Genomic DNA, 27,776 nt, shown 5'->3' on the forward strand with positions numbered 1-27,776 from the left:
GCACAGTTTTCTGACAACTGGGACATCATACAGGAGCCCAATAGTCTGTCTATGCGGTCTCAGTACAAGAGTAAGAGGGCTAGATGTTGCCACTGGGCTAGTGACCAGGAGCTGGACCAACTCGCCTGCTGGATGATATGCTGGCTTTTTCCACACATCTGGCTTGTTCCAGCATTCAGGTCGATACCTGCCGCACCTATATGGTGGCTATTGGGGCCTACAAAACTTCCCCAGAGTGCTTTTTTTCAGCAGCCAAATGTGGTTAAGGCCCCCCTCAATGGGTTGTCCAGGCCCTTTCCTCCGGTACATAGGCTGCATCCGGACTGGAATCTTAATGTGGTTCCTGCAGCCTTGCAGAACAAGGCTTTGAATAGTTGATCTCGATGGACATCTGGCTGGTGACACTGAAGACAGAACTATTGGTGGCGCTCACTTCTGCATGCAGGGTCATCAAGCTGCAGGCTTTGTCATCATGCAAGCCCTTCACCACGTTTCAGAACGACAAGGTCATCTTGCACACTCATTCAAACTTCTTGTCCAAGGTGGTCTCCATTTGATTTGAATCAGGAAATCTGCCTGCCGGTGTTCTTTTCGAACCCGCAATCGGAGGCTGAAAGGGCTTTGCATTCCTTGGACCTTGAGAGGGAGAACTTGAGGACTCTCTTGGACAAAATCCTTCAGGAAGTCTGAGACGTTCATCACTTTTTGGGGCACGTCTGCTGGCACACAGGCTTCGAAAGCTTCTATCTCCCATTGGATGTCTAGGCCATTTTGAAGGCGTATACGGCCATGGACAAACCAGTTCCTGCAGGGATTCATGCCCATGCGGTCAGAGACCTGCTTCTTGGGATGTCCTCAGCAGGGTGGCTACTTGGGCCACTCAGTCAGCGTTCTGTAGGCACTATTCCCTGGATACCAGCTCCAGGAGAGATGCAGAGTTGGTCAGGCATTTCTGAAGAACCTTTTTGCTTTGTCCTAGATGAGAAGCAGGTTGTTACAGCTCCACCCTATGGTCTTGTTTGGTGGAATCAACAGCAAGGATGGAGGAAAGGGGATAGGACGTATAAGTAATTAAAGTTGCTCAATGTAGTGACTAGAGTACTCGTAGTCCTTAGTCCCCATTTCTCCATACGTCCCACCCAACTTCCCCCGCTTGTTTGCCAGGGGCTAAAATGTTCAGCATAGCCAGGTATTAAAGCGTCTGATGTGTTAAAAGGGGACTGAGGTGAGGTGCCGGAGGGCAGGGACTCGGGGCGTTACCATGCTTAGTGTGTATTTTAAATGCTGAATACACTATTGTATATTTTAGACTTGCTTGTCTTAACAGGGATTATTGGTGTTTCTATGTGTAGACTTAGCCCTAGACCACCCTTGCATCCTTCCTGAGACCAAGCCTTGCTGCTTTGCTACCTTAACTTGATTGGGTTTGGCTAAACAGTTTTTTCCATTTTCACCATAGGTGGCCTGGCCTCACAAGACTCCTCTCACCCCCCATCTCCCCCAAAGAGTTTCTTTTGGGGTTAGAAACGCCGCTTTGTGAATTCACAAAAGTGCTTGCAATTGTCATTGCACTTTTGCAGACAAGGGTTCCAGGTATATACATACTTGGATGATTGGCTCAAACGGGAATAGCACTGTTCAGTGTTTTGAGAACTTTCTAGCAATGGTCAACTTCATGAACTGGGATTCTCCGTAAGTGTACCAATTTCAAGTCTAGTCTCCAGCCAAATAAAAAAAAAAAAAGTCTAGGTGCAGACCTGGATACAAGACAAGTGATAGCCTTCCCATCAATGGAAAGGATGCAGTGCAAGTTCTCGTTTATCAGCCTCAACTAACAGTGGGAGATGATGAAACTATTGGGGTATGATGGCAGCATACATCTACCTCATTCCTTATGCACACCAGCATATGCAGACGTTGCAGTGGCGGTGGTCCTAAGCAACAGGAAAATGGTCGGATGGAGCTAGTGGTGGTGTCCAAAAGGTTCCAGTGTCAGTTTAACTGAGTGAAGTGCGGGGAACAACAATGGTGCTGAAGTCTTTGATGTGATCTGAAAGACAAATTTTAGTGACTGCACTAGGGGGCGTGGAGTGGTTGGTTGTATCCAAAACTAATGTTTTGATTGATTGTCTCAAAGACGCCTTTTCAAATTTTGTGCCCGTAGTCCAAGCATAGTTTTCTGTGGATAAATAAGCTCTGCAATCCCTGTCTTCTGAGTGACCAGAAGGAGAGTTCCTCTGTCTTTCAAGAAGTTGAAGGCAAATATACTCTGAAGAGTCATGAGAAGAAACATTGGGCGGACTTGACATGGAGGCTGATGTCTCTAAATAAGAGGAGATGGGGGTGGCAAAGGCCTTGGAAGTGAAATGTCATCAGAGCCTGAACCAAACCCTTGAGAGAGAGAGCACAAATTGGCTCCCAAGAAAGGGCCCGAGAATCGCATGTTACATCTCGATGAAGGTCACTGGTCCCTCTCGTGGCCCAGTGACTGCAACGGAAAGACCTGAAAAGAACTTGGCGCTCATACTACAGATGCGAAGTCAGACAGATACATAGGACCCGAAACAATCTGGCCAATATACACAACATCAACATTGGTGATGCCCAAAATACATAGTTCTGGAAAAGTCTTACTGCACAGTTGCCCCTGAAAGTCAATGAAAAACATAAAAACACAATGCAGTACAGATAGTGATGCAGTCTCCGTTCTTTGAAAGGACCCAACAGACTTGGGATACCCTTCGCATGCAGAATGACCTAGTATTTCATGAACTGCTGTGTGAAAGGGAGCTTGTATCTCAAATGTAAACCCATGATGCCAATTATCAGATTATTTCAACACAGATCCCACACAAATATTTGTGGAGGAAATGCATGTCCCCTAGAGAATTTGGCTCAGCTACAGAGATTTGTAACATTTCACACACAGCCTAGTTCAGGGACAACTTCTTCAACCAGACTTGACAAAATGTCACTCTGTTGATGAAAGAAATACTAGCTAGGTGGAAAAAGAAGGGTATAGAAAGAGCAGTAAACTGCCCCCTTAACTACTCCATCTAGGATGCCCAGAACAGACAGCAATCAACCTCAAGTGTGGAATGAGGAAAAATATTTCTCAAGAAGAGTAACCTCTGCAGGACAAGGAAGAAAGCATCCAGTATATTTATCCTGTGGATTCAACAGTCAAGAAGCCCCAATCTCATTATCGCCAACTATTGAGCAAGCTAAATATATTGTGGGCAAGAGGAAAGCAGCCTTAAAAAGGGGTAGGATATTCTCTCCTCCTTGAAACATTGGCTGAACCTAAGATGACTTCATTCAATTCTAAATATGTTAAAAGTGAAGAAGCAAATGAAATACACAGTGCTTGCCCCAGCAGAAGGGAGGCATGTTGATTTCAGAATGGCAAAAACAATCACCAAAGAGTCCCCTTGTCATTGGTGGACATCCAAGGGCAGATTCAATGATTGACACAAAAGGCACAAGGAGATGTCTTACACCTGCCTTAACCTCAGATGCAAGCCTGTACTGGTAAGTTACGTTCATGCCATGGGAATGAAAATGGTGACAGCTGCTTCTAACCTACGTATTGTGAATGCTGGAGCGTTCTTTGGTCACTATCACTGTTCCAAGTTGGACAAAATGCATCCCTTCATAGAGATGCCCCTAGAGGAAGTAAGAGCAAGCAATCATTCAAGAGGGAAAAAGAACACCAAACACAATTTGCCAAGAGTGGTGTAGATGCAGAGGAGACTTCTTGAAAACAGGCAGCCACAAGCATTTAGAAAGGCCAGAATCGGAGCCCAACATTATGCCATTTGATTGCAAGAGCATGTTTAAGAGACAAGTCAAAGCTTTGGAGGAATAAAAAAAAAAGAATATTAGACTGGTTGGTCTTTAGGAGCGATTTCCACTAGACCCTTCCAAAGGAGAGCTACACCTTTTGAGAAGGCTACAGAGGGCAGGCTTCATGGCAGAAATCTCCACATCACTACAGGCAAATACTACTGCCTGTAGTAAATAAATGTCTGGGTAGGGATGGCCCAGTGAGTGGGAGTATGCAAACAAAGGGACTCGACCATGAATGTGTGCTTCCATATGTTCCCAGTGGGGGAGGAAATTCATCACATACCCACACATGAGAAGAATTCACCTCAGGCTGGTGAGTAAAGGATGCAAAAAACCAATGGAATTGCGTAGAATTTAAGGGAAAACTTAACACCAAGGCCATGTTGCTAAAGGAAGGAGCATCACCCTCTGTTGCTAGCAGTGGTGGAGGCCCTTTTTAGAAAGTGTCTGTATAGGTGATCTCAAGGAAGGAAAAAAACAGGCCATTGCCTTCATTACTCCCAAAAGAGACAAGACATTAAGACCAATCTTGGGCCTGAGGCCACTAGACAAGTTTCTGAAAACTAAGTTCACATTAATGGCACTTTCAAGAGATAATTCACTTTATATAGGGGGGGGGGGAGTACATAGCCATGATTGACATAAAAGGTGCATCATTTTATATTTCAATGCATCAAAAGTATCAAAGATTTGATATGGTGCTCATCCTGCTCAGATCAAGGCACTGTCGATTGCAATAATATCAACCCCATGTGTATTTATAAAGGTACTATCAGTAGAGGCAGGACATCTGTACATTAAAGTAGTGTATGTGTACCCCTACCTACAGCCTAGGCTAACTGGAAACATTGCCAGTCAGTGCAAGCTACACAGACACCACTGTACAGTTACTGCACCACTTGGTTTTCACAATCAGTTTGGTCATGTCTAGTCTCATGCCAAAAAAGTCCCAGAAATTCCTGGGAGAAATAATAATCTCCCATACGGTATTGGCTTTGTCTTCACAGGAAAGGATATTAGCTTTTATGAGTCAGTTTCCCTTTACCAGACACCAATGTCTCACAATGAATACTGTAACAAAACTGTTGGGAATGGTGGTGCCATTCATTCATGAGGGCCAGGTAAGGGAGGTGTGGGGGATTCTAGCGGTTGTTATACCAAATGTTTATAGGAAGCCATTTTGCAGACCCACAAATTAACATTACCACAGACGCACAACTGACAAGATGGGGGCTACCTCCATCTTTCAGGGTACAATGAATATGTACACTTAGACGAACGCTGCAAATCAGCATATTACAGACCATTGCAAAGGAACGAACACTGAAGAGATTCCATACGCAGAGTAGGAGGAAACATGCATGCGCTACTTGAAACGGACCTACCACAATGTTTTTAATCAACAAGTAAAGCGGATCAAATTCCCCAAATCTCCCTCAGATTGCATGACCGTTCTAGCGTTGGTGCATAGAGTGGGGATCACCTTGGTGGCTTAACTCGTACCAGCGGAATAGTTTCCTGGCTGACCATCTCAGCAGACCGATGCATCTAGATTAAGAGTGTGAAATTTAGAACACAACTCCCAAGGCAATCGTCAGTAAGTTGGGTACATCAGACAGATTTATTCGCCGCAAAGGACAACACAAAAAACTTGAACTTTGCATCCAGATTCCCACAACAGCCGTCTCTGGGCAATGTGCTATTGATAACTTGGGCAGGTTTATTGCTTGCTCTTTTCCACAGAATCTATTAATTGCACAGGCTGTTGGGTAAGAATTTGTAGAGTCCAACTGATGTAGACACTTGAAAAGACTTAGTAAATACAGGTATGCAAGTAAAGTCTTACACACTTAAAGTTGTAGTATAAATATTTATATATACACAAGGATAATTGGACAATCTTTAAAAAACAGCAACTAATAGTAACATTAAATCAGAAGTTAGGATTCAGTTCAACAAGAGCAAATCAGTTAGTGAGTAAACTTTTCTTATGCTAAATATGATCCAGCACACTGAGTGATGTAATTTGAGGTCAGTATTAGCACTTTGATGACCATTACAATATTGAGTTTCCAGGAGGGAACAGTTAGTCAGATCTGAACATACTTGGTAAGTATTAAAACAGTTATATTCTCCCAGAGGGATGTAGGCAGTCTTTTATCCCAGCAATAAGTGTTTAACAATTAAAACCTGTGAGGGAACGAGCACTTCCAAAGCCAATAGGTTTAGTAGAGGAGCATTTAGTGAGCTAGGATAGCCAAAGTCAATAGGCCAGTTCAATGTTCTGATGCCCTAGTGTTATAAAATATTGTAAGATAGTTTCTTTGACTTTTCTACTGAACTACTGACTAAGGAGGAGCCACCTTGGAGAAGCACAAAGTTAGGAGGCCTCGGAGGTTTGGGTCGGATTCGCACTTCCGAAGACCCTTCACTCGATGGTCGGGGGTCCCTGGGCATTGGGATTCTGCAGCTTTGGAAAGTCAAAGCAAGTCGGGGGTTGCGCCAAAATGAAGCATTTCTTGAAGCTAGTTGATCCCTCGCTTTCTGCCTTTCCAGACACCCTGGGCTGAAGGCTGCAAAAGGCACCAAGGACTCGAACCTGGTTCAGACAGAGTAAAAGCCCAAAAGGAACTGTCAAGAAATGGCAAAAAAAGAAGACTGGGGGAGGTGTATATTCTATTTGGAAAAAATGTCACCTTTTGGTGCTGTACTGCAGCTGAGAAATCAGTCTGCAGGTACATGGCACAAAGTTAGTAAAAAAAACCACTGCCACCAGTCATTCAAGTTAGTGTAACAAAACGTTACATGAGAAGTGGGATAAGGAGTTACTGTGTAACCCCCCAGCACTCCACATAGGGTGGTGTGCTGGACCCACAAAAGAAAAGTTAAGACAGACAAAAGTCATCTTACTACTCTTGGGAACAGTAGTTCGCCCAAGAGAATGTATTCAAACATTTCGAGAAGTCCAAAGGACGACTTAGTGGCACTGCATACAAGGTGCTGTGTGTCACTATGCAAAAAGCAGATGCCTTTGGAGATTACCAGACTCCATTAAACAGTATGAAACCAAAAATCCTAGTCAGAAAATCACATGAGGGAGTGGGGTGGAAATTCCCACTCGCACAGGAGTAAAAATTAAAAAGCCCTGCGTCCAGCAAAAGAGCTGGGGTTCCCGAAGGTTAAAGCAAATTGACAAAGAAATGAACATTCTCCCTAACGCAGGCTAGTGCCAGTCTCACCGAACTCCATTTCCATGAAACGTGTTGTCTACTCCTTCTTAGGCTGGCAGTTGTTCAACCACCAAGGCACATGGTCAGAACAGATCCTCCACACATCACTATTCCTGCACACTAACCCAAACAGCTTGTCTCCCGAGCTCATACATTTGGACAGTAGAACTAATCCGAGGTTCTCACTTAAATTAATATCTAAATTTAATGTAATCCAACAGTTGAACTACTAGTTTTCTTAAGAGAACCACAATCTAATGCAGCGAAGAGCCTGCACGAGCTGGACCTTCCGTGTGCGGTCGTGTTCGTCATGGGACAGAACGAAGGCCCTTAGGACGTATAGCTGATCTTTAATCCCATTTGTAATTGTGCAAAAGGATATCTTCACAAGACAGCGGATTGCAAGATGGGTAGTTAAGTGTATCCAAGAGTGTTATGAACTTGGCAACAAATGGCTGCTTTCAAGAGAAAATCCCTCTCAATAGGGCTGATTAAGCTTCACTTGCTTTTATAGCTAATTTACCACTGGATGCAATATGCAAGGCTGAAACCCAGCATTTGTTGCACACATTCTCAAAATGTATGCACAGTCCGGAACAGATTCTCGTAGGAAAGCAGTACTGGGAAATATATGTAATACTGTACATACCCTACATCCACCCCGCAGGTAATACACCACTTTAATCTATTCACAGGCACGGGAATCTAAAATAGATTCACAAGCAAGAAATTATCAACATTTCTTACCAGTGTTTTTGCAGTTTGTTTCTGTTTGTCGTTGGCACCCAACCAAACCTACCTGCAGAGGGGTATAGAGGAAAAAATATATTTTGTTGGAGTAAACATTGAAGTCATAAGATTTGCAGGAGGACGACAATGTGTAGTTAATATAATATTCCTTAGAAGCTTTACCGTGAAGAGTAGGCTATAGAAGTACAAGATAAGTTGATGCAATATATACATTGAGAACTAAAGCTCATACATGAATTTTCACATAACATGCATGTGAACAATCTGTAGAGGTTGTTGGAGGGAAGGTGTACCTAATACATGGATACTATTCCAGGTGGCCACTGTTAATGCTTAACTTTAAGTTTGATAAACAAGTTGTAATCTGGGCCTACCATGAAATACTGGGCTGTGAATAGCTTGTGACTTTACACCTGTTGAAAGCTGTACAGCGTCTATAACAGGGATGTGTCATTTATCAAATTTACATTAGTTAGATAAATGTATGTGCAAAAAATGAAATCTTTGGTCTACCAGGCTGTAATACAGTATGTTTGGGGAAACAACTCACATTTGTCTGAAAGGTGGAACTTTACTGAGAAACTATTTCACAAAGTTATTCTGATTCATGTTTTTTTAATGTCGTCACTCTTAGCTTCAGAGGCGCCATGAGCAGATGAAAAAGAATTTAGAGGCGCAGCACAAAGAATTAGAGGAGAAACGCCGACAGTTTGAAGACGAGAAGATAAACTGGGAAGCTCAACAGAGGATATTTGAACAGCAGAATGCTTCCAGGTAATGTATTAAAATATTTTTCTGTTATTTATTCTGACTCGTGCACGGTATACCACAAGTGAGTAGAACCCTTCGAAATGCTTGCTTTTTTCCATGTAAAGCAACATTGCTTTTTTGCTCTCCTGTGGTAAATATTAAAATTGTGATTGGAAAGCACTTTATGCAAACATGCCATGGTTGGCAATCAATCTGGGGGATGTGATGTGGCCACCATGCAACCAATAATTCTGCATATTAAATGCAGATTTAATTTCAGGCAGATGGCAGTGTGGTGAAGGGGGATACAAGCCTGATTCAAGCCAGCAGTTCATCACACTACTCAAGTGCATCCATTTCTGCCATGTTCTTTGCTAGGACTTTGTATAATGAGTGTCCTCTTAGCATGCAATTTGTCATGCCCGATTTATTTTCCATTTTTGGTAATTTGGTCGAGCCAGATGGTGTAAATGTTTATGGGGCGGTAGGCATCCATACACCAGGATGGGTAGCTCCCACTCCTTAGCTATATCCACTTTGGGCATCGTTCAGTAACAGGAGTCAACCCTGTTGGGGCATGGGTTTGAAGGAAAGGAACAGAACTATTGTCTTTCAGACCATAACTTGATTTTGTTCACGAAGTGCGCATTGTGGAGATTTCCCCAAACCCTCTGAGAAGTAAGAAGATGGCCGGGGTGCTGTTGCCCGGCTCCTCCTTAAGAGCTGATCAGTCTGCAGCCTAATAACAAACATTGGGAGATGCAGGGAGAGATCATTCCGAACTTCGGTCCACAGTTACCTGCTCGATATGTATATTTGTGTGAGGGATGAGTGGCACAGGAACTGTGCAAAGAGAAGGTAGGGAGCCGACAGGTGTCGCAGTGTGACAAAATCGCATCTGCGAGGGTATGCAATCCATAGCTATTGTTTTTATTTTTTCCAGGCAAAGTGATTGTGACAGTCTCAAAGTGGGCTGTGCTAAGCGGCCCTACTTTCAAAATTCTCCACACTGAAAAGTATAGTTCTAACAGCATGGGGTCTGGCATGGATTCACATGCTCATGAATATTCCCCGTCAGGCTGGGAATCCTCGGTAAAGAAAAAATCAGTATCAGTTTCGTTTCTGATCTGTCTTTCTTAGTAGTAACCAATCACTGATCTCTGCGTCATACTGACCACAGCCAATGATTGCCCTCTACCTAAGCCCCGCCTCTGGCAGCCAGCTTCAGATTTTTACCGCACGTTCAAGTGTTGGGAGTCCTTGTGCTTAGCTCTCGAGCTTTTACTGCGTGTTTCGCGCTTTTTCAGGTGAATTTTCTCATTTTTTCAGTTAATCGAGCCTCAAGCTCCACCGTTTCTACTCCCGTTAACGGCTACCCGTTGCAGGATTTTCCTACGCCCCACAAGGGAGAAGATTTTGTCGAATCAACTTCTTGGAGGATTCCAGAAGATTCGCAACCTACTTCGAGATGGCCCAGGATGCGAGTTTGTCGCCCGGACCCAAGCTGTTTCGCAGCTGTCCTGGATGCGGGCTGCAGAATGTGTTTAAGGAAGACGAACATTCGCGATGCCTCTACTGTCTTCCTGGGGACAAGACTCATGTAGAGAAGGACTGCCAGTTCTGCAAGAACTTGTCGGAGCGGACCATGAGGGACCGTTGATCCCGTCTCGCCAGCTGGTTGGAGAAGGGCTCAACGGGTGAGAAGAAGAAGAAAGGGCCCGAGCGGGCTTCTAAGTCCTGTGCGGGGCCCCCGGCAACGGGGTCCCAACACCAGGCCAAGTGCCGCGAGTCCGCTGGCTCCGGGAGCACCGAAAGGTCGGGCTCTTCAGTCGACAGGCAGGGCGCACCTTCCCCGGCACCATCAACCACGAGCCAGCGCTCCGGTTCGGGGAGGAGGAAGTCCGAGACCCCTGGTAAGCTTCGGGAGAAGCCCTGTCCGATCTCGGAAGAGGGGGAGTGAGGCGTCGCCCCTCCCCCGAAGGAGAAGGCCTGGGACGCACCTAAGGTGGTGAAGGTCCCTACCCAGCAGGCAAAGGCCTCTATCGAGGCGATCGCGGCGACTCTGGCCAAGGTGGCAGAGACCCCGCCAGCGGAGACTGCCTCCGGGACTAGAGTTTCCCTGCCGCCAAGGAGGCAATCCTCTTTTCAGCCCATCGTCGTGGCTGCCATGATGGAAGAAGCGAGGGGGGGCACGGTAGCCTCCTCGAGCTCGGAGTCGGCCTCGGAGGAGGAACTGACCGAGGCCGTGAGGAACCTCGAAGTCCAATTCAAGAAGGTTCGATCCCGTAAGGAAGATCCTCGGGAGATAACCGAGGAAGACGACGATGGCGAGGAAGAGCAGCCTTCCCTTCCGGCGCAGCCGGAACCTAGTCCTCAGGATGGCTCGGCAGCCATTTTGTCTGCGATCCAGTCCTTATGCTCTGAGATAAGGACGAGATTCCCACGGCCCAGGCCGGAGGACCCGCAACCTGGCCCGTCGGGAAGTCCTCAGAACAAACGACGGAAGACCCAACCCTCTCCTCCGCTCGCCCCCGTAAGGCCTACAGTTCCCTCCTCATCCTCCCACGAGTCGGGAGATGACGGTGCGTTGGGCTCGACGACGGGTTCTGAGGGCGACGACGACGGAACGGGTCTCCCGTCGCACAGGCCTCGCCGCCCGACGAGATTGGCTCATTGCACGCCATGATCGCCAGGGCGTCCGAATTGTTCCAGCTCTGCCCGGAGGAGCAGAAAAAGGAAGGTTTCCTCTATCAGCGCCGGGAGGCCAAGAGGAAGACTGTCATCGCGGTGCCTCTAATCGATGACATCTGGGAGGAGGGCCTGTCGGTTCTCAAAAACCCCTCCACGGCACCAGCCAAATGGGACCGGTACGAGAAGAATTACCGGGTCCCCGAAACCGCTCCCCTGTGCCTCAGGGCCCAGCCAACGCCAGACTCGGTCGTCTCGGCGGCGGCGAAGAAGAAAGCGGCGGGGTCAGGAGCCTCGACGTCGAATTCCCCGCCGGACGGAAAGAAGTTGGACGCCATGGGGCGGCGGGTCATTTCGGCGGCGGCGACGACGATCAAAGCGGCCAACGCCCTGGCAATCGTGGCCCGTTACGACAGGAAGCTCTGGTTTAAGCTGGCCCCCATATTGGACTTCCTGCCGGACGACAAGAGGTCTGAGGCCCTGGAAATACTGCAAGAGGGCGAGGCGGCGTCGGACCATGCCATAACGGTGGCAACCGATATTGCCGATACCGGGTTCCGCCAGCTGGGCAACGGTGTTTGCCTACGACGACGGAGTTGGCTCCGGGCGACCGACTTCCGTCAGGACGTCCAGACCAGCTTGTTGGACATGCCGTTCGACGGCAGCAACTTGTTCGGGAAGGCGGTGGACGAATCCCTCCAAGCCATAAAAACGGACACAGACGGCCCGCGCCCTAGGAGCCCTTCAGCAACGACGGCCCTTTCGGAGCTCCGGAGGCAGACAGGGTGCCTCCAAGGGATCCAGCGGTGGCTCGTCGTCCTACCGCCAGGCGGCACGCTCCTCGTCTCAGGAGGCCTACATGGGTCGGGGCAAGCAGGGAGCGCCTCGCCGCCGTCGGCAAGGTGGCCAGGGCGGCAAGGCCACCACCTCCAAGCAGGACTGAACCGGCCGTGGTCTCGGGCCCCCACCGAAGCACCCCGGTGGGAGGCCGGCTGACGAATTTCATCGGCGTGTGGAAGTCCATCTCCACTGACCGTTGGGTGCTGGATACCCTGGCAAGAGGACACTCTATCGAATTCCTGAAGAAGTGCCCTCACGTTCCACTTGTGGCCAGGAAGGAAAATCACGTCCCGCAACTGCTGTTGGAAGTACGGGCGATGCTCAGGAAAGGCACCATCGAGCTTGTCCCGAAGAGGATCCGGGGCTCTGGGGTGTACTCAAGGTACTTCCTCGTCAGGAAGAAGACGGGCGGCTGGCGCCCCATCCTGGACCTTCGTCGTTTGAACAAATACATCAGATTACAAAGGTTCAGGATGGTCACCCTCCAGCACGTACTGGGACAGCTGGAGGAAGGCGACTTTCTATCGTCGTTGGACCTGGAGGATGCTTACTTCTCCAGCATGGGGTCTGGCATGGATTCACATGCTCATGAATATTCCCCGTCGTCAGGCTGGGAATCCTCGGTAAAGAAAAAACCAGTATCAGTTTCGTTTCTGATCTGTCTTTCGTAGTAATAACCAATCACTGGTCTCTGCGTCATACTGACCACAGCCAATGACTGCCCTCTACCTAAGCCCCGCCTCTGGCAGCCATCTTCAGATTTTTACCGCACTTTCATGTGTTGGGATCCTCGTGCTATTGCTCTCGAGCTTTAGTGCTATTTTTTCGCGCTTTTTCACAAAAAACTTCGATTCTTTCGGTCAAAAGAGCCTCAAGCTCCACCGATCCTACATCCGATCAACGGGGACCCGTGTCGGATTCGTCTGTGCCCCTCAAGGGTGAAGATTTCGTCGAGCTACACTTCGGAGGACTCCAGAACGACGCCACTACCAGGGACGCCTGGGACGTCTGGGACGCCCAGGGACGCCCAGGGACGTCCAGGGACGCCACTACCAATTCAGAGCACTGCCGTTCGGATTGAAGTCGGCCCCCAGGGTCTTTACCAAGTGCCTAGCACCAGTGGCGGCGCGGCTGCGCCTGCAAGGGATTCACGTCTACCCCTACCTGGACGACTGGCTCATCCGCTCAAGGACGAGGGAACTCGCCGCCGAACACACCGCGAGGACCGTCCAGCTACTCGCAGACCTGGGATTCACCATAAACTACCCAAAGTCCCACCTGGTGCCGTCGCAGGTGGCCCTGTTTCTGGGAGCGAAATTCGATACAGTAAGGTGCCTGGCGGCCCCGTCGGAAGAATGGACGAAGACCATTCTAGGCAAAGTGCAGCGCCTGCTAGCCACGGTCGTGGCCAGGGTGAGGTCCATCAAGTCCCTCCTGGGGATGATGTCCTCTTGCATCTACCTGGTGCGCCTCTGCAGACAACGGATGCGCCCTCTTCAAGAATTTCTCTACGCCCGTTGGATGCAGGCGACGGGCACCTTCGAAGACAGGGTCCCCCTCAACGAGGTGTTCCGGCGGGCGATTCAGTGGTGGGGCGTTCGAGCGCACCTCATGGCGGGCAAGGACTTTCAGACGCCGGCGTACCAGGAGACGGTGACGACGGACGCCTCCCTGGAAGGTTGGGGCGCCCACACCGGAGATCTCCACGCAAGAGGCCTCTGGCTCCCGGAGGAGAGGCTCCTGCACATGAACGTCCTGGAACTCCGAGCCGTGTTCTGGGCTCTCAAATCGTTCCTCCCGTCGCTCAAGGGCAAGGTGGTGCGGATCTTCACGGACAACACCACGACAATGTTTTACATACGGAAGCAGGGAGGCACCAGATCCCCAGCCCTATCCAAGGAGGCATAGGATCTGTGGCACTGGGCGGTCGCCCAGGGGATGATCCTGGTTCCCTTCCACCTGGCAGGAGAAAGCAACACCATCGCCGACTCGCTCAGCAGGGAGCTGCGCGCGTGTCACGAGTGGGAACTGCGCCAGGATCAGGTGGATCAACTCTTCCGACGATGGGGCAAACCCCAAATCGACCTGTTCGCAACAGCGACGAACTCGAAGTGCAAGAGGTTCGCCAGCAGGTTTCCCCCGCCGAGAAGCATGGGCGATGCGTTCTCGTTCCCCTGGGACGGCCTATACCTGTATGCGTTCCCTCAGTTGCCGTTGCTGCTTCGACGACTCAGCCAGCTCAAGAGGTCCCGGTGCAGGATGATCCTCGTCGCACCGGCGTGGCCGAGGCAGATCTGTTCCCGGACCTTCTGGACTTGTCAACGTCCCCTCCCATCAAGCTGTCGGCGGACGCGGACCTTCTCTCCAGAGAAGGAGGCGCCATCTTACACCATGACCCGGCGTCGCTGAACCTGCAGGCTTGGCTCCTGCAGCACTAGAGTTTGGAGGCTACGATATACCGGCCGATTGCAGAGAGTTTCTTGCAAAGGCCAGGGCGTCCTCGACTCTCAAAAGCTACGGTCATAAGTGGAAGAGGTTCTCTATCTGGTGCCGAGCACAGAAGATCAACCCCCTACGGATTACAGCCCCTCAAGTGCTGCCGTACCTGCTATCGCTGGCAAAGGCTGGGCTAGCCCATGCCTCCATTAAGATTCATCTGGCGGCGATCTCCAGATATACCAGAACCACAGGACAGACGTCCCTGTGGTCCCATCGACTGGTAAAAGAGTTTATGAAAGGACTGTTCCGGTCGTTCCCGCCGGTGAAGGCCCCGGCCCCGGCGTGGGAACTTAACGTGGTGCTGACCAGGCTCATGGGGCCCCCATTCGAGCCGATGCACTCCGCACCGATGAAGTTTGTGTCGTGGAAGACTGCATTCCTGGTGGCCATTACCTCCGCACGACGAGTGGGAGAGATCCAGGCCATATCCTGCAAAGCACCGTACTGAGACTTTCCATGCCTCGAGGGTGGTGCTTAGGACGCACCCCTCCTTTATGCCCAAGGTGCCGTCGGACTTCCATCTTAACGAGCCCTTGGTGTTACCTGTTTTCTTCCCGTCTCCATCGCCGGCCGAGAGGACTTTGCACTCGCTGGATGTGGCTAGAGCGCTGAAGTTCTACGTGGACCGCACGAAGAGTTTCCGGAGGACATCACAGCTGTTCGTGAACTTTGGACCTGTGAATCAAGGGAAGGCTCTCTCGAAGTCTTCTATTTCCAGATGGCTCTCCGGCTGCATCATGCACTGCCACCGGTTGGCTAACCGACCGCTGCCAGGCCGTCCGAGAGCCCATTCGACCAGAGCGATCGCTGCTACTACGGCTTTCTTATCTGGTGTGCCCCTGCTGGACATCTGCAGGGCTGCTACGTCGAGGTCGACGCACACCTTCGCGAGATTCTACTGCGTCGATCGGGATTCCAGGGAGGAGTCCAGGGTCGGCCAAGCAGTTCTGCGCAACCTGTTCACTTAAGGTGAGCCTGGTGAGGAGGTAAGAGATGCTTAATGTTGAGTTTTTTGTATTGCTTAATGTTGAGCCTTTTGCCACCCCCGTGGTTGTGCATATGTGTACTGCTATTTATTCTTATATTCATGAGCATGTGAATCCATGCCAGACCCCATGCTGGAGAAGGAACAAGTTACTTACCTGTAACTGTTATTCTCCAGCATGGGTCTGGCATGGATTCACATGCGAACCCTCCCGCCTAACCCTCTGCGGCTCTTCACTTGGTCATACTGCCTCTTCAAGTGCTACCAAATCTGAAGATGGCTGCTAGAGGCGGGGCTTAAGTAGAGGGCAGTCATTGGCTGTGGTGAGTATGACGCAGAGATCAGTGATTGGTTACTACTACGAAAGACAGATCAGAAACGAAACTGATACTGATTTTTTCTTTACCGAGGATTCCCAGCCTGATGACGGGGAATATTCATGAGCATGTGAATCCATGCCAGACGCATGCTGGAGAACAACAGTTACAGGTAAGTAACTTGCTCCTTCACATGTGTACTTTACTGGACCCTGTCTACTAACACACCACTAACTGAAATGTGATTGAGAAACATGGCAGAGTGAAATGTGCCTTTCTAAAATATTAAATAAATTACACCAGCCATGCGCTGCCTTTGAAAGTTCTGGCGGCCATGTTTAAAATGTCTTAATATGCATAACCCCAGTTGTCTGGTGGCAGAAATTCGGCTAAAGATTAATAATCTAAACTGGTTTGATATAATGATAGATTAGGAAATCTACAACAAACTGCCAAACCCAATATGATTACTTTTATTATTTCTGCTTTGTTTACACCGGACCTTCAGGGCAGATGCATCTGTTTATTACTTCTGGCTTGCAGATTTCATCCACAACACATGATGTGCTTGATGAGGATGTTCCTTGTTTTCTGCGGCTCATTTTCCAGGAGAACAAGGTGTACCTCCACAAGGGGTAGGCTGAGGGCTGGAAGCTGCAGGGAGGCCCTTGCAATACAGTCTAGAAGTCCCATTAGGAAAAGCATTACTCCTTTTTAATCAAAGGCAGACATGGTATGAAGGGGGAAGACTGTGTAGCTGGACGGCACCTTTACACTGGAGAAGGGTTGTTCATCTTGGATTTCCCTGCCACCCTACTTCCTTCTTGAGACCAATCCTCCCCACCCCCCTTCACTCAGCTTCCTGCAGACAGGACGCTGGGAGCTGTCACAAGGAAATAACGCTTGTTAAAGCAGTAGGGATTTGTCTCTTTCAGGAGGCTTGGAATGGAACCATCCGCTGTGGCAAAGTGTCTATATAGGTAGTGAACCCCATCACTTTTATCTGAAAGAACCATCTTCAAAAGTCCACTTGGAATCTTCAAAACAAGGATTTCCATGCGGGCGCACACCCTCTCCCCTAACTGCTCTAGGGAAACATTTGCATTTGTCTCCTGGGTAGAAAGCCTGACTGCAGCTGCACACTGGTACCCATGACTTTCTGCTACAGTTGCAAGTTTTGCAAGTGCCCCTGGCTACCTTCCTTGCTTGGACAGGCAGAAGAAATTCAACTTTCCCTAGGGATCCTGTCTGCAGCATACTAAGGACCAAAAGATGCTGCCTTTGGCTCTCTACAATTTCGAGCGACTTCGAGAGACTGTGTGTTCTTCTAATACCTTCGAGCCACTGCAAAGACGCAACTGAGCTGCCTTTGACACTCCACTACAAGCTGTGTGGGGCCCCTTCGCGCTACACTGACCCGAACATGTCAACCTGCTCCAAGCTTCTTCAAGCTATGAGTCATTTCTGCATGTTGAACTGATCTCTGCTGAAATTCGGACTCCATTTGCCTGGCATAGAAACCACTTAGTCATTGTAGCTCAGAGATTGCCTGCCAGTCCCAAGCTTCTTTAAGTCACAAGCTGCTGCCACATGTTGAATTGTGCTACTTTGTTGCATATCATTGAGAAAGCTGGTCAACCCAAAGCACCGGAAAGCACCAATAATCCTGGCTCACACTGTTGAAACACTGAAAGAAGATGGTGTGCGTATGTGGTTCTGTCCCCTGTACTTGTTCTATGGGCCAACAAAAGAAAAATGAAAACACAAAAAATCAATTTACAGTTCACCACTCCGAACCCATCACAATAATGCACATAACAATGTCATTAACACCATATGGCAATTGAGCACCACTCAGCAGACATTGCTTTCCTTGTCTTACATTCTCGGTTATGTCCATTCCCCAACTTCAAGTCGCAGACTTTGCACCCTTGACCCTGCCTCCTCCATCCTGCACAAAGTACTAAGATCATGGACGGCTCCCCCACACCCCTTATTGAGGTATTAGATATTCCGTCCGTGCTCTGCAAATCAAATAGTTTGTACGGCCCCCAATTGTCCTTGGGCCTGGCACACAGATGCACCACAGCATTATATTCCCTTTCCATATGGTTACAATGCAGTACATCTTTTCCCCCATTGACCTTCATCAGGTGCCCATTTTCCGCCCCACACCATGGCAACCCTAACTCTTGCTAATATCAACAATAACCCCAACAGCCTCCTTACATGACTAGCAACACAACCCGTATATTCTATCTGAGACATCAGTGGGGAAGGCTCAACACGGTCCCCAATAATCTGACACCACTGCTTTCCAAAACCCCATGATTCGTGGGCAGCTCCAGAATAGGTGGATAAAGTATGCCAGAGAATATGAACATCTCTTGCAGGCATCAAGAACTACCGGGAAAAACCCATATAAAACCGCTGGCTTATAATACGACTGATGACGAAACCTGAAGTTTATTAATGCATGCTGACTATTAAACGCAACCACTCTAGTTTGCTTGCAGCAGTACCACCACACTTCCGCCGTAATCCACTGGCCCAGTGATCTTTCTCACTTTGCATGTGCCACATCCGCCCACCCCACCCCAACGTCCATTATCTTTGTATATAACCTAGATACCAGCCTCCCCTCACCTGGAACCGTTTTTGCACCATGGAATAGCTGGGCCTCTGCCGGTGTGCCCGGAAATGTAGCACACAGCTCCTTCAGCATGTTCCTGAGCCGGTAATGCAAGAACAAATCTAATGTGGAACTGCTGCACTTCTCCTTAAACTCAACTACAGAGATGAAGTGCCCCAGCGGGAACAGGCCTTGGAATTGATAGATGCCCTGTTTAGCCATACACTGAACATACCCCTTTTCACTCGTCAGTGGGACTCCTGGTATGAAAACCACTGCCAGACTCGGAGAGTACAGCAACTCAGTCTTCTCCCCTCTTCTCCATCTGTACCCAAGTCCTACAGGTCAGTTCCACCATGTTCCTGGGTCTCGCAGGGTTCTGCGGAGCAGTGAGAAGCGTAGCCCGCAGCATAGAGGGGGCAGCCAATGCCCTCTCTATTTGCACGTGCCTCATGTCTGTATCGGGGAGAACCACTACGACACAAATGACGCCTGTGCTGAGTCTTAATACAATCCCATTTCTGGTAGCGCAAGCCCTTCCCTCTCAAGCGGTGCCGTAAGGGTCTCCCACCGAACCCTGGCGTCCAGCATTGCTGCCCCTAATGAGGCACCCGGGTCCACTACAGACATCAACCCGAAAATAAGCCTCAAACCATAAGATGTGGACCTGCCCGGGATAAAGCCAGATGGGTCCAACTTCACACGACGCATCAAGGGAGCCAACCTGGTAGCCAGGATCTTGGCTAAAATGTTATTATCTAGATTAATGAACGAGATGGGTCAGTAAGATGCACAGACATCCGCCTCCTTGCCTGGTTTTAATAATAAAGTGACCACCGCCTCCTGTACCAGGGAGCCTCCCATCATCCACAGCCTGTTGAGAGATCCCCCTACAAGTGTAGAATTTTAGGCAAGATTGTATGCGGTAACCCTGTGGGAAACTGCACCAGCCTCGTCCTCTCGGCAATAGGTAGGTATATGCCTGTACTACACAAGTTGGTAGTAACTGAGCAGCCATGCTCATCTCAAGAGGGGTCAATGTGAGCTGTAGAAGAGTAACATAGCGATTCAGAGTGACGGGTATTCAAATAACAATTATACTAAAGGTTTCTTATTTAAATAATTAACAGTTTTAAAATAAGCCTTCTTTAGAAAGGGCAATATGCAACAATAAAATACTCTCCTCCAGTTTCAGTTAAGTAGATACCCTTTCGGGATGTAAAACACACACTTTTACACCCTGAGGTGACTTCAATTGCTAGGACACTGTGGACATTGATATCACTTTTACACTTAATGCAATACTGAGGTTGTGCGGAAAGGGAATAGGTTAGGGAAGGAAACTAAGGTTAACAAGTTTCTCTAAACAGGAAGCACTTTTCAATCCCCAATGAAATAAAGGTTAACAGTTTCCGAGTTATACAAGTAAAGTATGTATGACTTTTTGGAGGGACGGATCAAGTCAGGGGGTAAGAAGAGTCTTCAGGGAGCCAGGACAGCCAATGTCAATTGAGCAAAGTCTAGGGGAGCTGAGGCACTTCTGGAAGGTAGCACAAAAGTCTTGTACAGTGTTTAAAGAGGTTTTTTTTTTGTAAAAAGAATCACTGTTGGGCCACCAGCTGGGAGGCTTTGAAGAGCAAAGAAGCAAGGAACTCTGCAAAGGTCAGAAAATGCAAATCTCCAGTGAGAGCAAGCAATCTACACACAGCAAGAGTTAAGTAACCCTAGTTACACAGTACCTTGAGTCTTAAGAAAGGGTTCCAGCTGGCTTCTGTTCCTGTTGTAGTCCTCTAGATCCTGCATTATGGTTTTAAATGTCAGCGGCAGCGATGGGCACACTCCAGATCAGCGGCACTTCGCGGTTTCAGCGACTCGGAAATAGCACCAGTGCGGTTCTTGGACAACTTGTGGGCTCTCCTTGCTTCTGGAGTCCAGCACTCTGAGTTTGCTCCGGCTCGGATACTCTTGCTTCGAGGGTGTCCAGAGGATCTTCCTGGAGATCGGGTCCGGCTTAAAAACAATGCACTCGATTCTGGTGTTCCTGTCCCCTGACACTCTGTTCCAGCAGCAAAGAAGTACAGCCAGCAGGTAGAGGGGTTCCAGTCAAGTTTGTCTTGGGGTCAGTTGGTCCCACCAACCCAAGAAAAGAAGTTGTCCTTCCCGGGCTTCTCTAGTCGATTCGAAATTTGGAGCTTCAGCACTGCAGCAGAGCTTCACCAGGCAAACAGTCCAGGAGGGTGCAGCATGCTTCTCTTCCAGTTTGTTCTTCGGTTCCTTCATCCAGTGGTTGACTCTGCCTTCCTTGCAAAAGACCTTGCCTTTTATGCAACTTTCTCCCTTTCATTCGCAGCTTAGCTGTCACTCACACAGCAAGGTGTTTTTCCTCCAAGGACAGCCAGCCAGCCAATCACCTTTGGATGCATTCCTGTAACCAAGGAGACGAAGCACAGGGAGTTTTGGGAACCTCCCTCGCTTCCTGCCCTGCCAGACATGCTGGAGCCAGAGGCGGGCTTCACCAGTGAATCCCACCAAAGACAAAACTAACAAAGGGGCCAAATCTGGTTTGGCACGCAGAGTAAATCTCAAGAAGTAGTTTTACAAAGGTAGCGGGCGCCCCTCTCTCGCAAGAACAGACATGATAACCTGTTCGGTGGTTATTAACCACTTGAGAGTTCGCAGCCACTGCTTTTACTCACTGTGCCTTTCACAGATGGGAAATATCCATTTGCATATCAGTCTTTGTCCTGCCCAGGGGCAGTCCAGCACCGAAATACAATGGCAATTCCAATCTGAACGAGAGTACCACCAGCAACCCCATACACGTGTTTCACCCTTGTTGGGGATCATCAGTGAGGTGAAGCTGATGCCTCTCTAAGCACAGTGAGAGGGAGACCACGTCTGGTTGCCCCCAGGAGACCCAGGGTTACCAATCCCAGGTTCCTTAAAAAATAGTTTTACAAAGGTAGCGGGCGCCCCTCTCTCGCAAGAACAGACATGATAACCTGTTCGGTGGTTATTAACCACTTGAGAGTTCGCAGCCACTGCTTTTACTCACTGTGCCTTTCACAGATGGGAAATATCCATTTGCATATCAGACTGATATGCAAATGGATATTTCCCATCTGTGAAAGGCACAGTGAGTAAAAGCAGTGGCTGCGAACTCTCAAGTGGTTAATAACCACCGAACAGGTTATCATGTCTGTTCTTGCAAGAGAGGGGCGCCCGCTACCTTTGTAAAACTAAATCTCAAGAAGGACCTTACAAACAAGAAATGGCGAAAAAAGACCAGGACCATTTTGACAAAATGGGCACCCATAGGTGCAATACTTCAGCTGAGGATTAAGCCTGCGGTGAAAACGCACAATGGTAAGAAAAATTAAACCACTGCCACTGGCCATTAATTGTTGTAAGGTTAACATAAGAAATATTATATGAGAAGGTAGACAAAGGGGATACTAAGAAATCCCCCAGCACATCACATAAGATGGCGTGTGCTGGGTCTACAAAGAGAAAAGGGTAAGTAAAGTCGTTTTTACTTTACTACTCTTGGAAACAGTAGTTTATCCAAGAGAAGGTATTTAAACCTTAGAAAAATCCAAAGGTCTTCTTTGTAACGCTGCACTGAGGGTGCCGTGGGTCACAGTACAAAAATAAGATGGCTATGGGGTTTGTCAGACTCCAAAACTAAATCAAACACGGGGTTCAAATCAAAGAAAAATACATGATTGGGAAAAAGGTCTCGCTCTCTCTAGCATAAAAATCAAAAAGTCCTAAAGTCCAGCAAAAGAGCTGGTGGGTCTCTAAGGTAGAAGGGAATTGATACAGAAATTAGAATTCTCCTTAGCATGGGACAAGGACAGCTGCATAAGCCTTATAAAATTCTGCTGTAAGCACGTCTGGCCCCAGGGCCCTGCCCGCCGAGAGTGACTTGATTGTTTGGTAAACCTCCTTCTTCTCCATAATGGGACAGTTTTAACAATTCCCTCTCCTCATCATCCAGCTAGTACAGTGCAACCTGATCAAGGAATCGGTCTATCTCTGGGTGCTGTGCCTCACATTGTGACAAGTATAACCTTACATAAGACTCCCAGAGCGCGTGTCCAATATCACTGTGTATAACGTACTACCCCACCCCTGTCTTTAATGGCAATCTCATGAGTCTGGGAGGACTCTGTGCTAGCTGTCCTGGCCAGCAGCTTACCCAGGCATTGACCTTGTCCATATTGCCGCACTGCTGATTGCCTCTGCAAGAACCGAAACTCCCTACATGCGGTCTCCTGAAATCTCTCCAACTCACCCTGCAATTGTACCTTCTGCCCCACCCCTCTGCCCTGGTCCAGGTCCACCTGCAACTGATATATTTTGGCCTCACTATCGGCCAACTCCTTCCGAATCGTACTTAGTATCCCGGCCTCTTTTTCGATCTACATTCCCCCCACAAAACGCACTTTAAGGCCTCCTACAACACTGCCTTGGACTGGACAGAGTTTTCATCCACAAAAAAGTTAGAGACCACTTCCAAAATTGCCTTGCGGAAAATCTTATCCGATAAACATTCCCCCTTGAATACCCACATCAGTCTACTGGACAGTTTCGCTGGGATACCCATGCTCATCAACACTGGCGAATGATCCAAAAGTGTGCAAGCTAATCCCTTACATTCCTACACCCACCCTGTGCTGATACCAGAGATCAAGAAATAATCGAGTTTGCAGGTAGACTGATGCACTGAGGATTGAAAGGTGAACCCGATGTCGGACCCTCCAAATATCCTGCAGCAGCCTGGTCTTGCACATCACCCACACCTCTGGGTACTTTAAGAGAGTGCTCTATGCACCCCCTGTGTTCTGTCTAGTGCCTGGTCAAGGACCTCATTGAAATCTCCTGCCAACAATATATAAGACCTGGTTTTAAACCTCGACAACTGGATCTCGATCCACTCCAAGGGAACTGTGGAGTCATTATTCGGTCCGTAGTAATTGAGAAGTGTCACCAACTGCCCCAGCAATACCCAGGTGACCTTTAGTGCCCTGCCTTACTCATCCTTCATGTCAATCAAGCAAAACTCCACTGTGTCGCTTATAAGTAAGCACACCCCACTCAAGTAACTTGAATAGGATGAAAAATACCTATGGCAGCCCCAGGCTTTGCCTCTTCAGGTCCCTCCCTCACCCTCCCTTTTGATGGGCAGTTCAACCCCCGGACATTCAAAGACATAAATATCGCCCCTTTATTCAGTAGAGTATACTTCCTGGTGAAACATTTCCACAAGCCGAGACCAGTGCACCCAGATTAGCCAAGGGCGTTTCCACCTATGACATAGTGTTCCTTTAATCACTAGGGTCCATACTGGTACATTGCCCACCAACGTCTCCCCTGGGCTGCAGCCAGTGTCCAACATTTCAAAGGTCCCACACAGTCAGACTGGTGAACTGGCAAAAAACCCAAAACAGCCCCCCAACACTCAACCTCCTCACCACAGCCCCAACCCCACCAGCAACCCCAATCTGCCAGATATCCCCCCACGCCCCAAACTGTAACTCTTGTGCAACTGCATGAGGAGCTCTACTGAGCCCAACCACCTCACCGCCCTCCGAACTCATGTGGCCACCCTCAGCACCTCTTATCACAGAGCATATACACAAAAATGTAGAGCCAGACTCAGTCATTGCCCCTCAATGGTGAAGACCCCCGATCAGCGCCACACCCCCCTTCTCTGGGGGCCTGTAATAAGGATTCCAGAAAATTGTTAGCCTCAGATTGTCTTCTTTAAATGTTAGGGTACCCCTTTCCCTTGCCTTACGGAGTGCTAGATCCCTGTCCTGATAGATCAGCAGCTTTGCTATTATTGGACAGGCTTGCACGCCAGGTACTGGCCTCCCCCCACTGGGGATCCGATGCGCGCGTTCCACAATGAACGCCGAGGAGAAGTCCTCTGGATCCAAAGCCTCCCGTATGATAGAGACCAGCAAGAGCTCCATGGACTTCTGATTTGCCCATTAGGGAACAATTATTCTCAGTCTATTTCTCCTAGATCTGTACTCCAGGCCATCCTGCTTCTCAGCCAGCTCCTTAAGTGCCCTCCGGACCTGGACTACCACCTGCGCTTTTTCCAATGACACATCCTCCACTATAGACCATCTAGTCTCAGCCTCATCCAGCCTTGCTCAGTGTTTGTCCAGTCACACCTGCATGTGATCAACCTTGCCGGTTAACTTGTGCATTTTCCCATCGAGCGACTGAATCCTTGCTTGCACCTGCGGGAACATTGCACGTACATCATCCAGGGCATTGTTGGGCACTGCCGCCCCCTGAGCCGACTCTGCACCGGGATGCAACTCTGCTGCACTGTCTTTCTTGTTGTGGGCTGGGGTGTCAAATTGAAAATTGGGTTGGTTTTTCTCTGCTTTACCCATAGTAGATTGCTGTGGGGTCAGCACGTCGCAACCCCTTGGATATGCTGTATAATGTGACCTCAGCCTACACCCCAGCTTCAGGTATCAACAAAGCGGGCCTTGCGCCCATCCAGGGCTCTGCCACTGGGCATCTAGGCTGTGGGGCTGTGGACAGATGCCCCACTGCCAAACGAGATTGCCTCTGTAAAACCAGCCAGCTAGGTGATCCTATTCCGTATTCCCTGTACCCAGCACTCTCTCTCAGTCCTGTAGTGTCCAGAACACATGAATGCCAGCTCCATTTCTTCGGTGGACAACCAGAACAGCACTGCCCCTACCTCTGATGCACCCCAACCGGCAAAGGTGTCTGAAAAGTTCCACCACCAATCGAGTTTGGCCCTGAAAAGCCGCAGGAACAGGAGATCCTAGAGCCCAGGAGACCCTACACCCAGCACAGCAGAGGCCGTAGCACATGCATGCACAGCTCTCCATGTCTGCTTATCAGTGAAACGTGTGCCTGAGTGTAATGCTTCCGTCCCTCCCTCCACAGCCTTCTCACCAGCAAAAGTGTTTTCTGCCGACACAAGCCACTCCCTTGAGACCGCGATGAAAGCAGCCACCAGGTCCCCTCCTGCTCCGCATGGACAGAGCACCCAACAAACACCGGGTGAATAGCCACCCACAGCAACTCAATTGGACCATGCCGTAGCTTGAACGCAGATGGGGGCTGCCACCAAACGCCAACGCAGCCTAGATTGGAGACGTTCCAGGATGTGAAGAAGGCAGCCCAGTCAGACCTGCGCTGGCGGCAAAATGGCTTCAGTAGCTGCCCGGGGTCCCACCAGAGCCACAACAAGCCTGCAGTCACACCAGGTACCGGCTCGGCAAACCCCAGGCCGCTAGGTTTCACGGGTCCCCGCCAGGCAAGTCCACAGCTCAGCGCTCCTCGCAGAAACTCTCGGCCTGTATACCCACCCTCGGGCGCACCTGGGCCGCTGCTGCGTACCTTCCCCAGCAGTCGCAGCGTCTTCCAAGCGGAATCCAATCATTCCCCCGCACTGCAGTCTCACAATTCCTGGTGCCGGCTAACACTCCCGCTCCGGTTGCTGCTCACATAGGCAATCCTTTGGTACTGCACATGCCGCAGCTGTACATCCAGTTCAGGCTGCAACAGCCTTTCGGTTTTAGCACAGGGCTCCTGCCAGCCAGATAACACTGACGTTTTACCAGTTGTGAGACCCTGCAGGATTTGTCCATCACCTCCCTGCAGGGCTCTTGCCACAATGTCCGGATGCTGTTTGGATTTCAGTACGGCTGGTTGAGGGCTCAAGACTAGTGGCCATCTTGGCTGGGCCCACAATTGCCCTGTACCCCACCCTAAGGTTTGTTGCTTAAAAGAATGAAGACGAGAATTAGTCAAGAGTCAAGCTGCGGAAGAGATGAACAAATAAGAAATCACGAAAAATAAACTGTTAGAAGGAAAAATAAAAAATTTAAACAGTTCAAGAACAGCTGCAGAAGAGTTAGACTGTCAACCACCTCCATAGAATCTGTGCGTATTCACTGAACCTCGAGCGAACGGATAAGGGTAATGAAAGTCAACTAATAGTCTGAAAATTCGTGTTTTGCAGAACTGGTTCAGGAATATCTATTGACAGTCTCCAACAATATTGGTTTAAATATCCACCAAAATCTTTAAGAATTGGTAAGGTCCTATTGCTAGCCCTAAACGATTGGCATTGAATCCATCTTTCCCAATAACTTGCATGGCCCCTTAAACCGATCAACTATATTCTCTGAAATTCCCCATTCGAGTTTAATAACATTTGCAAATATTTCACAAGCAGAATTCCCGAATGACGAATATGATTTTGTGGTGTTACATATACCATATGGACTATTTTTCAAACTTAGCTGGCACCAGGCAGAAACATCAATGTTAATGGGGTATGATATCGTCCCATATGCTAGTAACGCCCTTCGTGATAGCTCGAAAGTTGAGGTGTGGCATGTTTGAAAAGGGGAGCCAATACCCCCAGCTGAGGTGCACAGATTTGGGGGAATGTGTGAGAGTAAATGTGCGATGTGGAAGAAACGTACCAAGATCAGTAATTTCAGGGCCCAGTAAGTAGTAAGCAAACAATGTTGACTGGTCTAGTTTACCGGACATGCTGTCTCAATCTTTCAATTCAATTAAGGATCAGAGGTGTTTTTAGATTGAACCAAGTACCCTTATCGTGGAACTTAAGAGGCATTAACTGTATCTCTAATTTCGCATCTACTTCTTTTGAGCCATCAGAATTTAGGATAACTGTATCAATAGGTCTGGCTAACAGAAAAAATGATGATTGGCTATTCGATCTTCCTACAAAAAGCTGAAAAGGGTAGCCCCTTTGGAGGCCTATTTTTAGCAATTAACAATGGGTAAAACTTAACTTCCTAAGGGAATATAAAAGCTCAAGGAGATAGATGGAATGATATACTGATCACTTGAGCTTGTGTATGGCAAAAGGCAATATGCAGGGGGATAAGCCAGCAGCAGCGACATGGATCAGAGATGAAGATGAATCAACAATAGATTATATTCTCGAGCATGGGGGCTGGCATGGATTCACATGCTCATGAATATTCCCAGTCAGGCCGGGAATCCTCAGTAAAAGAAAAACCTGTTTCACTTTCACTTACAAACTGTATTTCTCCTCTAAACCAACCACTGAGCTCTGGGTCATACTGCCCCTAGCCAATGACTGCCCTCTCCCTAAGCTCCTCCTCTGGCATCCATCTTCAGATTTTACTGCATGTTCAAGTGTTAGGAGTCCTTGTGTTTTGCTCCGTGAGCTA

At 48.7% G+C, this 27,776-nt stretch overlaps 1 protein-coding gene across 2 annotated transcripts in view; it reads left to right on the forward strand.

Moving 5' to 3' along the window:
- SEPTIN7 (septin 7) overlaps positions 1 to 27,776 on the forward strand; it is a 704,343-nt gene that overhangs the window by 671,390 nt on the left and 5,177 nt on the right. For both annotated transcript variants that reach the window (XM_069613251.1, XM_069613252.1), the window contains one exon: positions 8,464 to 8,603. In XM_069613251.1, coding sequence (XP_069469352.1) covers positions 8,464 to 8,603 — 140 coding nt within the window. The remainder of the gene's footprint in view (positions 1 to 8,463; positions 8,604 to 27,776) is intronic.

The sequence above is a fragment of the Ambystoma mexicanum genome, chromosome 5p (genome assembly GCF_040938575.1).
Source record: "Ambystoma mexicanum isolate Mex_15411 chromosome 5p, UKY_AmexF1_1, whole genome shotgun sequence".
Taxonomy (NCBI): domain Eukaryota; kingdom Metazoa; phylum Chordata; class Amphibia; order Caudata; family Ambystomatidae; genus Ambystoma; species Ambystoma mexicanum.